The sequence below is a fragment of the Panthera leo genome, chromosome D3 (assembly GCF_018350215.1).
Source record: "Panthera leo isolate Ple1 chromosome D3, P.leo_Ple1_pat1.1, whole genome shotgun sequence".
NCBI lineage: Eukaryota > Metazoa > Chordata > Mammalia > Carnivora > Felidae > Panthera > Panthera leo.
Genome location: NC_056690.1, coordinates 77718741 through 77732217, shown reverse-complemented (window position 1 = coordinate 77732217; position 13477 = coordinate 77718741). Strand labels below are relative to the sequence as shown.

At 42.5% G+C, this 13477-nt stretch overlaps 1 protein-coding gene across 2 annotated transcripts in view; it reads left to right on the top strand.

Moving 5' to 3' along the window:
* The window catches only part of LMAN1 (lectin, mannose binding 1), a 34085-nt gene extending 22761 nt beyond the window's left edge, over window positions 1-11324 (top strand). For both annotated transcript variants that reach the window (XM_042910551.1, XM_042910550.1), the window contains exons 11-13: window positions 2612-2765; window positions 7611-7732; window positions 8048-11324. In XM_042910551.1, coding sequence (XP_042766485.1) covers window positions 2612-2765; window positions 7611-7732; window positions 8048-8084 — 313 coding nt within the window. In that variant the 3' untranslated portion in view covers window positions 8085-11324. The remainder of the gene's footprint in view (window positions 1-2611; window positions 2766-7610; window positions 7733-8047) is intronic.
* The last annotated feature ends 2153 nt before the right edge of the window (window positions 11325-13477 follow it).

The following is a 13477-nucleotide window of genomic DNA, read 5'->3' as shown; positions in this document are numbered from 1 at the left end:
TTGTTGGTAATGCTGCTGTAAACTCGGGGTACGTGTATCCCTTCAAATCAGTATGTTTTGCACTACAAATACCTCCTAGTGCAACTGCTGGGTCGTAGGGTAGTTCTGTTTTTAAGTTTCTGAGGAACCTCCGTACTCTTTTCCAGAGTGGCTGCACCAGTTTGCATTCCCACCAACAGTGTAAGAGTGTTCCCCTTTCTCTGCATCCTCACCAACATCTGTTGTTTCCCGTGTTGTTAATTTTAGCCCTTCTGGCAGGTGTGAGGTGATATCTCATTGTGGTTTTGATTTGCATTTCCCTGATGCTGAGCGATGTTGAGCATCTTTTCATGTGTCTGTTGGCCATCTCGATGTCTTCTTTGGAAAAATGTCTATTCGTGCCTTCTGCCCATTTTTTAACTGGAAAAGCTTTTAGTTTTTAAACTACATTTTACTCCAGGGAAATAAGTTAGATAACTTATTTATTCATTTATCCAAATTGAACTATAACTGTCAAAGGCATTGTCAGGAAATCAGAGACATGCCCCCTTTTCTGGGGGAGCATGTGCTCAATGAGGAAGAAAATCCATTTATAGTTACAGAGAAGAAAATGTGTGTGTGTGTGTGTGTGTGTGTGTGTTTAGGGTATGGCTGCATTTGGCATTGAAGGTTCACGGGAAGGAGACTAGAGGAAGGCAGCCATTTGAACTAGGCTTTCCATTTTAGGATGTTGCTCTTGGAGGGAAGGGTCAGAACCAGGTAAAGCAATATGGACCAGAGGCTTAAAGTGAAAGATATCTTCAGGGACAACAGGAGTCTAGACATAAAATAGAGCATTAGGAAATAGAGTTAGAAAGATGAGCCACAAAGAGGTTATGGAGACCCGTAAGGATTTTTAAAGAGTATGGCCGTTTTCAAACATACACACAAGTAGAGAGATTAGCGTGGTGACCCCCTGCATCTCCATCAGTTTGCCCATCCACTCGTATTTTATCTACCTCACCAAAAAATCCCTACACTTGGAGATGTATCATAATACAAATGTTAATAACATAAACTGCTTGCATTTATAGAGCTTTTTAAGTAAAACGACGTTTTTGGGTAACTTGAAATTCACGAATCTTCCTTTTTTTCTTAGTAAATAGTTTTGTTACATTTCTGCCATTACTTAAAACAAACCAAAAAAAACCTTTGTAGTCTCTTACTGTCGTGTTCAAACTCGTAACCAAAGGTCACACTCAGTGTTAGAACTCTTTGTCTTACATCTAATAGTGGAAGCAGTCTTACAGGGAAATTGTATTTGAAGTCGTGCATAAAGTAAAATGTTCTATAAGGTCAAAATTACTCTCCAGAAAGACACCACATCAGAGACTGACACACCAGTATGCCAAACAGCCAGCTTTCCCTTCGTATTTGAAACAGGTGCTTCTTTAGTTGGGTTCTAGTTGAAGTTCTAGGTTTGTATAAAGAGCTATATGAGGGAACTGCGTAGAAAAATAGGTAGAAATACGTTTGTCTAAAGGGTCCCTGAGACTACCCCCAGGTTCTGTGATTTCCTGGAAGTACGCACAGTTGTGATTTATTATAATGAAAGGATATAAAATAAAACCAGCAAAGATGGAAGGCGTATGCCTGGTGTGGAGTCCAGGAGAAACCAGGCACAAGCTGTCCTCCCCCGTTGTTCTCCCCAGTAGAGTTGCATGAACAGTGCTTATTCCTCCCAGCAGCGATGAGTGACACGCACAGAGCTTTGCCAACCAACGGAGCTCACCCAAGCCTTAGTGTCCAGGGTTTAGGGGTCAGTCACATAGGCGTGGAGCACGCAGGTAACTGACCTTAACTGCTCAGTTTCCAGTCCCCCTAGAGGTCAGACTGATACCACATGGGCCGCATGCAAACAAAAACGTAAATCACATTGTTAGCATAAACCATCTGGCATGGCCCAAGGCTCCGGGTAGAGAAGGAGGCCCTTATTAGGCAAGATATTTCAAAGGCGGGTCCTCAAAACCTTTGGAATATGCAGCGTTTGTGCAGTCCAGAGCTGATGAGTTAATCCTTTATTGCACAACATTAAACACTTAGATCTGACTCCATTAAGAGTATCACCCATTATCGGGGCACCTGGGTGGCTCTGTCAGTTAAGCATATGACTCTCTGGTTTCGGCTCAGGTCATGATCTCATGGTTCACGGGATCGAGCCCTGCGTCGGGCTCTGCGCTGACAGTGCAGACAGAGCCTGCTTGGGACTCTCTCCCTCCCTCTCTCTCTCTCTCTCTCTCTCTCTCTGCCCCTCCCCCTGCTCACGCATTCTCTCTCAAAATAATATTTAAAAAAAAGTATCAGCTGTTATGTTATTCAGTATCCATTTACGATATTGGTTTTAACACAAATTAGCGGTATTCCCTATGTGGCTGTTTTTTAGATGATCTGTGTAGTAAAAGAAAGATGCAATGTTAAGTTGTAGTTTTGTAAATTATTTTCCAATCTTGAAGACAATTCAGTATTTCTAAATACTGATTTTTTTAATAATCTACCATATTGGGCTTAGAAATACATCTAACCACTTGAAATATGTGACTGAAAAAATTATTTTTCTAGCACTTCTCTTATTTAAGGGGATTTTCTGTTTCAGGAATTCCATGAGTGACACCGTCAGACTGGTCAGTGGCCTCCAGCATCCGGGATCTGCAGGGGGAGTTTATGAGTCGACCCAGCACTTCAATGACATCAAAGAACACCTCCACATAGTAAAGAGGGACATAGATCACTTGGTGCAGCGAAATATGGTAAGCTCTTTTCCTTCTGCTTTTATAATTGTCAGCCTTCCTTAGAAAGGGAAGAACGCATATTCTTTTTTCTTTTCTTTTCTTTTCTTTTCTTCTCTTCTCTTTTCTTTTTATTAAGTCTTTTTTTAAAAAAAAGTTTGTTTATTTTTGAGAGAGAGCACAAGCAGGGGAGGGGCAGAGAGAGAGGGAGGGAGACACAGAATCTGAAACAGACTCCATGCTCTGAGCCCGACGTGGGGCTTGAACCCACAAACTGCAAGATCATGACCTGAGCTGAAGTCGGACGCTTTACCGACTGAGCCACCCAGGAGCCCCAGGGAGAACACGTATTCTGCTGAAAATATTTGAACTTTTTAGTGAGTACTGATGTTCGTTTTTAATATTTAAGGTGAAATTATTCCATACGATCCAAATGTCTATATGTTCCATGCTCCCATACCCTACTGAATAGAATTTTTTAAAAAACTTGTTATTCCTATCATTGGAGCTGTCGCGGTTTCTGACTTATTTTCCTAGATTCTTTCCGTAAATTTTCCTTTAAAAAAAAAGGTCTTATTTTCAGCAGTGGTGTCAGATAAACAGCTTAAAAAAAGTGGTATCTCTTGACCCTTCACCGAGACACAGCAAGACTCACGGCTGCTGAGTAGCCCCTGTGTCTCTGCCTGGGCTGTGGGAAGCACACGTCTGACGCTGGCTGACTGTGGCCTTTCTTTAGGCGAGACTCTTCTTTTTCCCAACAGCTTTTCCTGTCTTACTTCGTGCACTTTTTAAAAGTTCTTCTGGTTTTTTTTCGAGGAGGGGGGAGGGGTACTTCACTTTCTTAGGCCTGTTTTTTAAGTATAAGCCCCAGGTACGTTTTTAGAGAGTGGCCATAACGATGAAAATAGGCAACAGTTACCCAAGTTGGATGTGCATAAGAGACGACACTGGACAATGGGCCTGTGGTGCTTGTTAAGTCTTTTGCTTGGAAGTTTTTCCTTAACTTCCTTACTGCCCTTCAAACCCCTTGTCAAATTCACAAGTGCTTGTGGGACTTGCCGCTTCCTCTTGTGATCCAGTCTCCTCAAAATGACCGACACTAAAACTTGAGTGTGAAACAACCCAATTACAAATGTGCTGGAGAAATGAGTGGTGTTCATGGGAAAAGCTTGTACCGGGGCACCTGGGTGCCTCAGTCACTTAAGCATCTGGTTCTGATTTTGGCTCCGGTCGTGGTCTCACAGTTGGTGAGTTCGAGCCCCGCATCGGACTCTGCGCTCTGCACTCTGACAGTGCAGAACCTACTCGGGATCCTCTCTCTCTCCCTCTCTCTACCCCTCCCCTGCTCATGCTCTCGCCCTCTGTCTCAAACTAAATAAACAGTTTTTTTTAATCATTAAAAAAAAAAGTAAAAGCTTGTACATGTATGAAAAGATGCTCAAGCTACTTCTATAATGAGAGAAATGAATTGGGGCGGGGGGCGGTCTGTAGTTTATCCCTCCATTGTTTCTTTTCCTAATATAAGCAGAAACCATTGTCAAATCTTCCCCTACTCTTAACGGATGGTAGCATATACTGTGCGTCTGTCTTCTCCCTGCTTTCTTCCCTTCTCCACGCGGCCACAGGAGTGTGCACGGCTTCCTTACTGCTTTTATAGCCACGTGAGCCCCATTGTGCGATTGTATCATAGTTTATACGATAATTTCTAACGAGAAGTCCGTCAGTCTTTTGTTTTTCTGTGCCCAATGTGTTTTTTTCTGCTTTTAAGATTTTAATCTAATACTGATTTTCAACAGTTTCATTATGATACGCTTTGCTTTTGTTTTTCTTCTGCTTGGGGCTTAATATCTTGGTTCTATGCATTTATAGCGGTCTTTAATTTGGAAAATTTTTAGCCAGGTTTCTTTCAGGGTTTTTTTTTTTTTTCCTGTTAGACTTTTTCTTTTCTTTTCTTCTAATGTGTGTTTGTTTACTTTGAGAGGGAGAGAGAATTCCAAGCAGGCTCCCTGCTGTCAGCTCTGAGCCCGACGCAGGAATCAAAATCGAGAGTCAGATGTTGAACCAACTGAGCTGCTCAAATGCACCTCTGTTAGACTTTTTTTAGTTGTGGATCACTTCTATTGCCACGTCTTCGGGTTTCTTGATGTTTTCTTCTGCAGTGTCTAATGTCCTGCTAATCTCCTCCAAAGTATCTTTTTGTGTGTTAGTCTCTGGAAATTCCATTTGGGTCCCTTTTTTATATCTTCCATTTCCTCATCATGTTTGTATTTTTCTCTACATTCGTAAGCCCAGACATGTTTACAGTATGTTTTAATGTCTTTCTTGGGTAATTCCATCATCTGTGTCATTTCTGGGTCTATTTTTACTGATTAATTCTTCTCCTAAGACTGGGTCAAGTTTCCTTCTTTGCATACCTGGTAATTTTTCATTGGATGCTAAACATTTATACTTTTATGTTACTGGTTGTTGCATTTTGTTGTATTCCTTTAAATAGTATTCGACTTTGTTGTGGTCTACAGTTAAGTTTGGGGTGTTAGTTTGATCTCTTCAAGGTATGTTTTTTAAGCATACCTTTTAGGATGGGTCTGGTTAGGATTCCTCAGCACCGTTGATATTTTGCACCACAAACTTTTTTTGTGTGGGAAACCGTTCTGTGTGTTATTGGCCTCTACCCACTGGGTGCCAGTGGCACTTCCCAGTTGTGACAATCCAGATGTCTTCAGACGTGGCCAGCTGTCCTCTGGCCAAATGAACTGCCCCTGGTTGAGAACCACCAGTCTAAGAGTTCATTTCTCCCCACTATAGTGGTGTCTCTGGCTGGCTGGTGGGAAAACAGACTGTTCCCAGCCCTTCCCGTGAGCTCTGGGAGTTGTCTGGCCTCTTGCTTGGAGTAGTTCTCCCCTAGCCATGTGGAGTTTTGCACCACGCGTGTACAGATTAGATTCAGCCAAAGATTTGAAGGACTCTTCTGCAAACTTCAGAGACTTCTGTCTCTGCTGTTACCCTTTTTCATGTTCTGTCACATACAGCCGCCTTAGCCTCCCTAAAATACAGTATCTGACTTCTTAGCTCAGTAGGACCACTCGCTTCTCTCTGGGGGCCCTCCCTGTATGCAGAATCTACCTCCGGGCCACTGCCTGTGGCCGGTGTTTGTAAACAGGTGTTTCGTATATTTTGTCTTGTTGTCAAGGTGACAGAGCTGTTCCTAGTCAGCCCTTCAGAGGTGGAAGCAGAAAATGTTCCTCCTATCCCATAATTTTTTATATGGAGTATTTATATTAATCTTTCGATAAACGTTTTTTTAACTTCCATTTTAATTTCTTCTCTGACCCATGGTTTTTTCTTTTATTTAAAAAAATTTTTTAATGTCTATTTTTGAGAGAGAGAGAGAGAGAAAGAGCATAATCAGGGGAGGGGCAGAGAGAGGGAGACACGGAATCTGAGGCCAGGCTCCAGGCTCTGAGCTGTCAGCACAGACCCTGATGTGGGGTTTGAACTCAACAAACCAAGAGATCGTGACCTGAGCCAAAGTCCAGTGCTTAACCGACTGAGCCACTGAGCCCTGATCCATGGACTTAAAGTTGTCTTCCTTTGGCCTTTTTTTCCCCCCTAAAATGCTGATCCCTTAATTTCTTGCTATCTTGTTTGCTGCCTTTGCCTGCAGACAGGTGTCTTTTGTTTTGTACTTAAGAGAGAGTGCGCGCGTATGAGCAGGAGAGAGGGGCAGAGGGAAAGAAAGAGAATCTCAGGCAGGCTCTATACTCCACATGGAGCCTGACTCGGGGCTCAATCGCCCAATCCTGGGATCATGACCTAAGCTGAAATCAAGAGTTGGACGCTCAACCTAGGCGCCCCCAGACAGGTGTTCGTTTTAGATTGGATTTGTTTCTAGGTTTGCCAGTTGTCTTCTGTGAGTTGGTCCATATTATGTAGTCTACCTTCCTGGAAGTCCTAATACCAGATTTTTAAAAAATATCTATTGTTGTTTAGGAAAGAAAATTAATATGTTAAATAACTTTCCTGAGGTCATTAGCTAGTATGTGGTAGAAGGGAAGAACTTAGGTCTTTAACATGTAATCTTGTCTCCTTTATATTTTTAGATACTGTCTTTCTTAACTATTTTTTTATATATGTCTTGCATATACATATTTTTCAAATATGACTTAATAGTTTTCTTACTGACCATCACCTCTCATCCAAAGCATTATCGCCTATTCCCTTAGCTCCGTTTGAGGTTATTTTCTCCCAACTTCAGCCTGTGTTGCAATGACCAGGTTGATGCTGTGGATACATATGTACCGAAGAATGTTGGCAACCACATGACCAACCGCAGTGTTGGTGCCGAAGAATGTAACCATGTAATTGCCTGAACCAGAACACTTTTGAGAAGGGGATACTGTTGATAATTACTCTAGTACAGCAAGTATAAACCGGATGTGTCCAGGGAATTCGTGGTTTGTGACCATCAAGAGCACAAAATATTCATTGTCACTGTGATGACGATTCAGGCCAGATGGCAATGAGTTAGTGACTGGACCACGAAGGTGGAGGCCTTCCAGTATCATCTACTCTTTCAGAAAGTCAGGTGGTAGGGGCGCCTGGCTGGCTCACTCCGAAGAGCACGAGACTCTTGATCTTGGGGTCATGAGTTTGAGCCCCACGTTGGGTGTAGAGATTACTAAAAAAATAAATAAATGAACTTTAAAAGGTGGTAAAAGTTACGGGGGTGGAAGATATTTATGGGATGAATAAATGAAATGCTTTAGTTTATGTAGTCCACCATGAATTTTGTGAAGATTGCACATTTACTTCTTTTTCTAGAATACCAATTTGACTAACCATAACACAAAGTCCTTTGCCTTACAGCCATCAAATGAAAGGCCAAAATGCCCAGAACTACCACCATTTCCATCGTGTTTATCTACGATGCACTTTGTTATATTTGTAGTGGTACAAACGGTGTTATTCGTGGGTTATATCATGTATAGGTAAGTCTCTAACATGTAACTGAACATTTTTCTGTACTTGTTTAATTTTAAATGCTCGGAAGTCCTCAGTGCTCATCACAGTACTGTGATGTATAAGTACATTTCAGTACTTATAGAATTCAGTTTACACAAAGCAAATGTTGTTTCTAGTCTATTTCAGTCACGTGGGAGTGCACGTATAGAATATTCGTATGTTTATCTTAGTGCATCTTCTACTCCAAAAGACAATGTGTATTTCAACTTTAAACAGTCCTGTTCTTTCTAAAGTAAAACATATAGAACTTTCAGGTTTTTTTTCTTTCTCTTTTTCCTTAGGACTCAGCAAGAAGCAGCTGCCAAAAAATTCTTTTGACCACCATTTTCCTATGTGTTCATCATGTATGTGTGTACAAAATGTTGTCTTTTTGAGGGAATTTAAGTATTTAAATTGCTTCATAGTCTAAATTATTAAATTTTGTATAAAATAACTGTTTAAACCTTGATTTGCGGTAAGAATAAACCTTAAAACAAAGACAACCACATGTAAATTTGTGCATAGTACATAAATCTATTTAAATTTCAGTGAATTTCTGGCCAGTAGAATACAGCCACTGAACAGAATATTGATAAAGAAGATGGTAAATAATAGAAACTGGGGGCACCCTCCAGATGTGAAAGTTACCCCTACGTCTCCAGTGTTGGAGGTTTCTTTATTTAACATAAATACACTTGCCCTCCTGCCCCCCCCCCCCCACCAACTCTGTGGTCTAAGAGCTCCCCATCATGTCCATTTTGTAACCAGAGTCTTTTCTTAGAGATCAGAGTTTCCCACTCTGTGACCCAGTCCTGCAGGCCTTTAATGCAGTTCCCTTTGAAATCAAAGAATATTTTGTCTGAGAGCTTTAGGATCTAGAGAATAGGCTTCAGAGTGTTGAAGTATTTTTCCCTCCGATTATCCATGATACATTTCACTTCTAAAGGGAATTTCGGAAGAAAGTTAATAGCTGCTCTTTGCCTGAAAAACCGTTTAGGTGAAAACGTTCCTGTGATCATGGTTTTTATAGGTCTTCTGCCTGGTAACGTTCATTTCACGGCTGCTCACGTTCTCGAACGCCTGCATTCCAACAGTGTCCGTTCAATATTAATGAAAATGATTTTCGGGTTATTTGTAATTTAAGGAACTCATTTCTGCCATGTTGTACAGTGTGTAAATTCAGCTCTGATGGCATGTCCTGAGGGTCAAGTTCACAAAACCTAGCACTACGTTTTGGTTAATGTGACTCCATGCCATCTGGTGTCATTTAAATCAAGGAGTCTGTAGTAGAAGCAGTGTTAAGATTTTGAAGGCAGCATTTGAAAAATAGAATTGATAGTTCCGATTTCTTTTTTTTTTTTAATGCCAGAACTAAGGATATTGTGAAGCACTTGTGAGGAAGCTTGACCTTGAAATGTCAGGCTGGAAGGGGTTATTGTAGTCTTTGTACATAGTTGTTCTAGGTATTCTAGAAACGGTCGGTAAAGGACATTTTAAAATGCAGACCTCATGTTTTCACAGCTGATGTAGACCTATTTTTTACTGGCTGCAAAAGACTCTTCAGTAGTTATCTGTCCTTTGTCACAGCAGCCAAAATAATACTGTGTTACAAAACAGTATGGTTTCATTCTTCCAGACCTTCCTGAATTTGTTCTCAAATGTCATCCACAGATGGGGCTAACTGCCTAAAGCCTCTACGAAGGCTGTGGGGAACTCTGCCTTTCAGCAGTCCCTACTCCTTACTGTATACGCACACAGTCCTAGCCTTGCTTTCTAGATTAATGTGTTCATCCTGGAACGCTGAACGAGAATATTCTAGTGACTGCCCGCTCCGCTTGGGTCACTTTCACAGAGAACATGCTTCTCGGATGTGTGTCCTTGGTAGCAGTAACATTCTGAAATTCACGTTTCAGAGACATCATCACAGAATTTGCTTTTAATGTGTAGAAAACCAAAAAGACAAAACCCTTCCGAAGCATGTTGAGGTTGCGGGCTGGGACAGTTGGGAGGTCCTCTTGAGATGAAAGGCTGCACGCACACTGTCCGGTGTTACAAAACCGTGGTCACATGTGCCCGGACATCCGGCAGGAAAACCGGACATGTGTGCCCCGCGTCCACCGCGTGCGGAGGGGCCGTGCGGCCGCTCCTGACCCGGGGGGTGGGGGGGGGCAGCCGCGTCTACGAGAGCGCGTGCACCTTTTTCTCCTTTACTTAGTAATTTCATGTACTTGAAAATCACTTAGTAAAGCAGTTCGCACGGACTCTTCGTCATATCATTTGAAATTCGGTTTCTTTTCCTCCAAATCACAGACTTCAGGTAGCTTCCTTTCTGAAGAAAAATATTCGCTCTGTGGAAAAATCAGTCACTGCCAGGATCCTTTCATTTCTGTACTATTTTGTATAATTGAATTTGTTGACTTCTCTCACACCAGCAAGTATTTTACAGGTGCCTTGGATTAAAACAAAATTGATTTTAAATTTTTAGTGCAACTCATCGTGCTTCCGATGCCACTTTTAAAAAGAGATCTAGTTACACCATGGCTAGTGCTTTTATTTAATGTATGTACTTGTGTTCTGATTGTTCGAATGTCTTATTCAGCTTGAAATTTCCCTGTGAAGCCTCAGACAGTAAACGATGTTTTGGAGGTATTCAAGGAGGTATATTCATCAGCGCCTCTCAGAGTGTGGTCCGCGGACCATCTGGGTCATGGTGTGCTCGTGCAGAATGCAGATCCCGGGGCTCCATTCTAGGGCACCTGCATCAGAATTCAGGGGCGGGGCTTCAGGATGTCGTGTTCCACAAGCACCTCAGCTGGTTCTGAGCACACTAATGTCTGAGAACCACTAGGATGAGGAATGCAAAAAAAGAAGTCTTTGGTTCTGTTGGTTTAAAGCTGAGCTGAGAGCATAATATAACATTGTCATCATCAATGACATTAGCAAATGTGCACTGATTCTGTTATAATTAACAAGTGATGTTCTTTTTACTAAAACTCTTGGTTTATTAATAGCCACACGCCAAACCCAGGTTGTTGCCTGTAGCTCTTGGCACTTTGGTTGATGGCTTTTAAACTTACAAAATCACCAGATCATGGTGAAGCCGTGAGAACTCCCATCTCAGAGTCCGCCTGCTAAAGCCTTTTGCTTTCCTGATTGCAATTTTTGTGGCATTTTATCTCAGACAATTGTACTTTTTGATAACTTGGGGAAAACAGAAATTACTTGAATAAGGGATTGCCTGACCCGATGCATTGCAGAGATAACAATCTTTGTAAAGAATTTCAATAACAGTTGTGAATATTAAGATGTGATTATCTTTTCCTGTTCATGTGCTTACTGCAGGGAGATAGTGAACAAACGACTATATGGGGGGTTTTTTTATTTATAAGATCTAATGTAAAATCACCACTTGCAACTTTTTAGACCTGTATGTTTGCCTGTTTAATATATTTCTTTTAAAGTTTAAAAGGGTTTTCTATCCACTGTTAATTTCAATTGGATAACATTTTGTCAAGTGTTTTTTTTCTGATTGTTATTTGATGCTAGCTGAAATTCGAGAAATGACATTGACCTTATTCAAATAAAGAAATATTTTAGTAAATTTACTTTTCTCCTTCCTTGATCTCGGGTAATAAGGAGTTCCTTATTTTCCAAGTAGGCCCTGGTTGTGATCGCGTTCATCTGTTGCTCTGTGCTGTACCCTAGGCGGCCTCCCTCACGCAGAATCAACGCACGGAAGCGTAAAAAGAGAAGTAGAAATGAAAATGGGTACAGCTTACCCTCGCTGGTAATGAAAAACACAAACTAATTAAAACTGCATTTGATGCTTTCACCTTTAATAACCAAATACTGGTAAAAGTATAGTTAAGCTGGAACTCTTAATCATTACTAATGGCAGTTTTAAAAAGCACTTTAATCTCCTTTGGCAAGCACCGTTTATTTAGCCAAGTCATTCCAATTTTGAGAGCCCGTGTAGTATTAAAAGGAAAGAACAGGGCTTTGGTGTCAGACAGAACTGGGCTTAAATCTTGGCTCTGCCGCTTACGAAGCATGACCTTCACTTTCTTTCTACTTGGCCCCCCCGGGCTGGGAGCGTTGTAAAAGAGTCTTCTGAAGTGGTCTCAGAAAATGGTAGACCCTCTTCTGCTAGAACACGCAGAAATACTGGATAGAATAAACTAAGAGATGTAAATCAATTCGATGGGTTTGAAAGAAATCGGGGGAGACGACGGTCACGCCCGATCGGTATGCCTGCTGGGAGGGGGTGGTCGAGAGCAGGCTATGCACAGATAGACCCTGGGCGCCAGTTAGAGGCTGAGGAGTTCGCTCGGGGCGTTGGGGAGAGTCCTTGCCCGCCTTGCCATCGTAAAGATTTGGGATTTTATTCAGGTGTGATGAGAGATCTTCGGCAGGCCTGCACCCGGCTGTCCCCTGTCACAAATCTTGGGATGTTTCCGGAGGAATCAAAAGATTTGACACAGCAGCGAAGAGTTTCCCGGATGTCCAAGTGGAAGGGCCGGTGTAACAAACTGAGGAATAAAAGGATTTTAAAGACATCCCATTTTTTCGGTGGAATTCTCGACTGGGGAGACCATGAGAGATTTGATTTGGTAAAACAGCAATACCAGGGCGTGAGTCCCGAATAGTTGCCACGGGTTGTGGCTGCCACCTGAAGGTCTCTCTGTGCTGCTCGATTACCCCTCCCACACAAAAGTAGAACTTGAGGGATTTCACTTTGTGAACTATGTTAACATAGGCCAGATCTGCAACAGATGGTCACTTTTCTTTGGGAAATAAAAGTGGTTTTTAATGTGAAACACTGCCATGTTGTCTAAAGGAGAGCTGCGCTGGACTGGGAAAAGAGACGGAATCCCAGGCAGTGGCTTTTACCCCGTCAGCTGAAGTGTCCAATACCCCCCTCCACTGAGGAAACGGGTTAGAAATGGAAATGGAGAGGCAGTGGTCCGAATGCATTGAGCTCCAAGCAGTGCGTCTAAAAGCGAAAGTGGGGGCGCCTGGGTGGCTCAGTCGGTTGAGTGTCCGACTTCGGCTCAGGTCACGATCTCACGGTTCGTGGGTTCGAGCCCCGCGTCGGGCTCTGGGCTGACGGCTCGGAGCCTGGAGCCTGCTTCCGATTCTGTGCCTCCCGCTCTCTCCGCCCCTCCTCTGTTCACCCTCTGTCTCTCTCAAAAATAACATTAACATTATACAAAAATTTTTAAGTGAAAGGAGCCGGTACGAATGCACGTTCTCAAGCCAAGCACTCAGTACGGTTCCTGTTTCGTTCCGAACCTTTTGTCAATCTTCCAGATTGAGACCATTCTGGCAACATCTTTAAATAGGTCAGTAAAAGACAAGCCATCTTAGAATATATAAAAGCGAGCATTTTGGGCAAAAATCCAGATCCTACAGTTCTGTATACAATGTAGGGGACCCATTTCCCGAGAGGGCTCATGCCCACAGATAATCAGCACAGGTTACAAAGAGTCCCCACCTCTTCGCCGTCCCACCTCCTCCTGGAGTGCTTTAATTAGAAAGATACTAACAGATTAAAGCCTGAGCCGTATTCGATTCCTCCCTTGACCTGAAGAAAACCACGGCCATTGAGAATCTGCTGCGTGTTAGAAAACCGTGTCAAAAGTTTTACCCAAGTCCACCAGGGAGCGTAAACAGAGCGTCCAGGGAGTGGGCTGTATGTAAGGGGGAGAGGTGGCCCCGTCACACGGGGATGA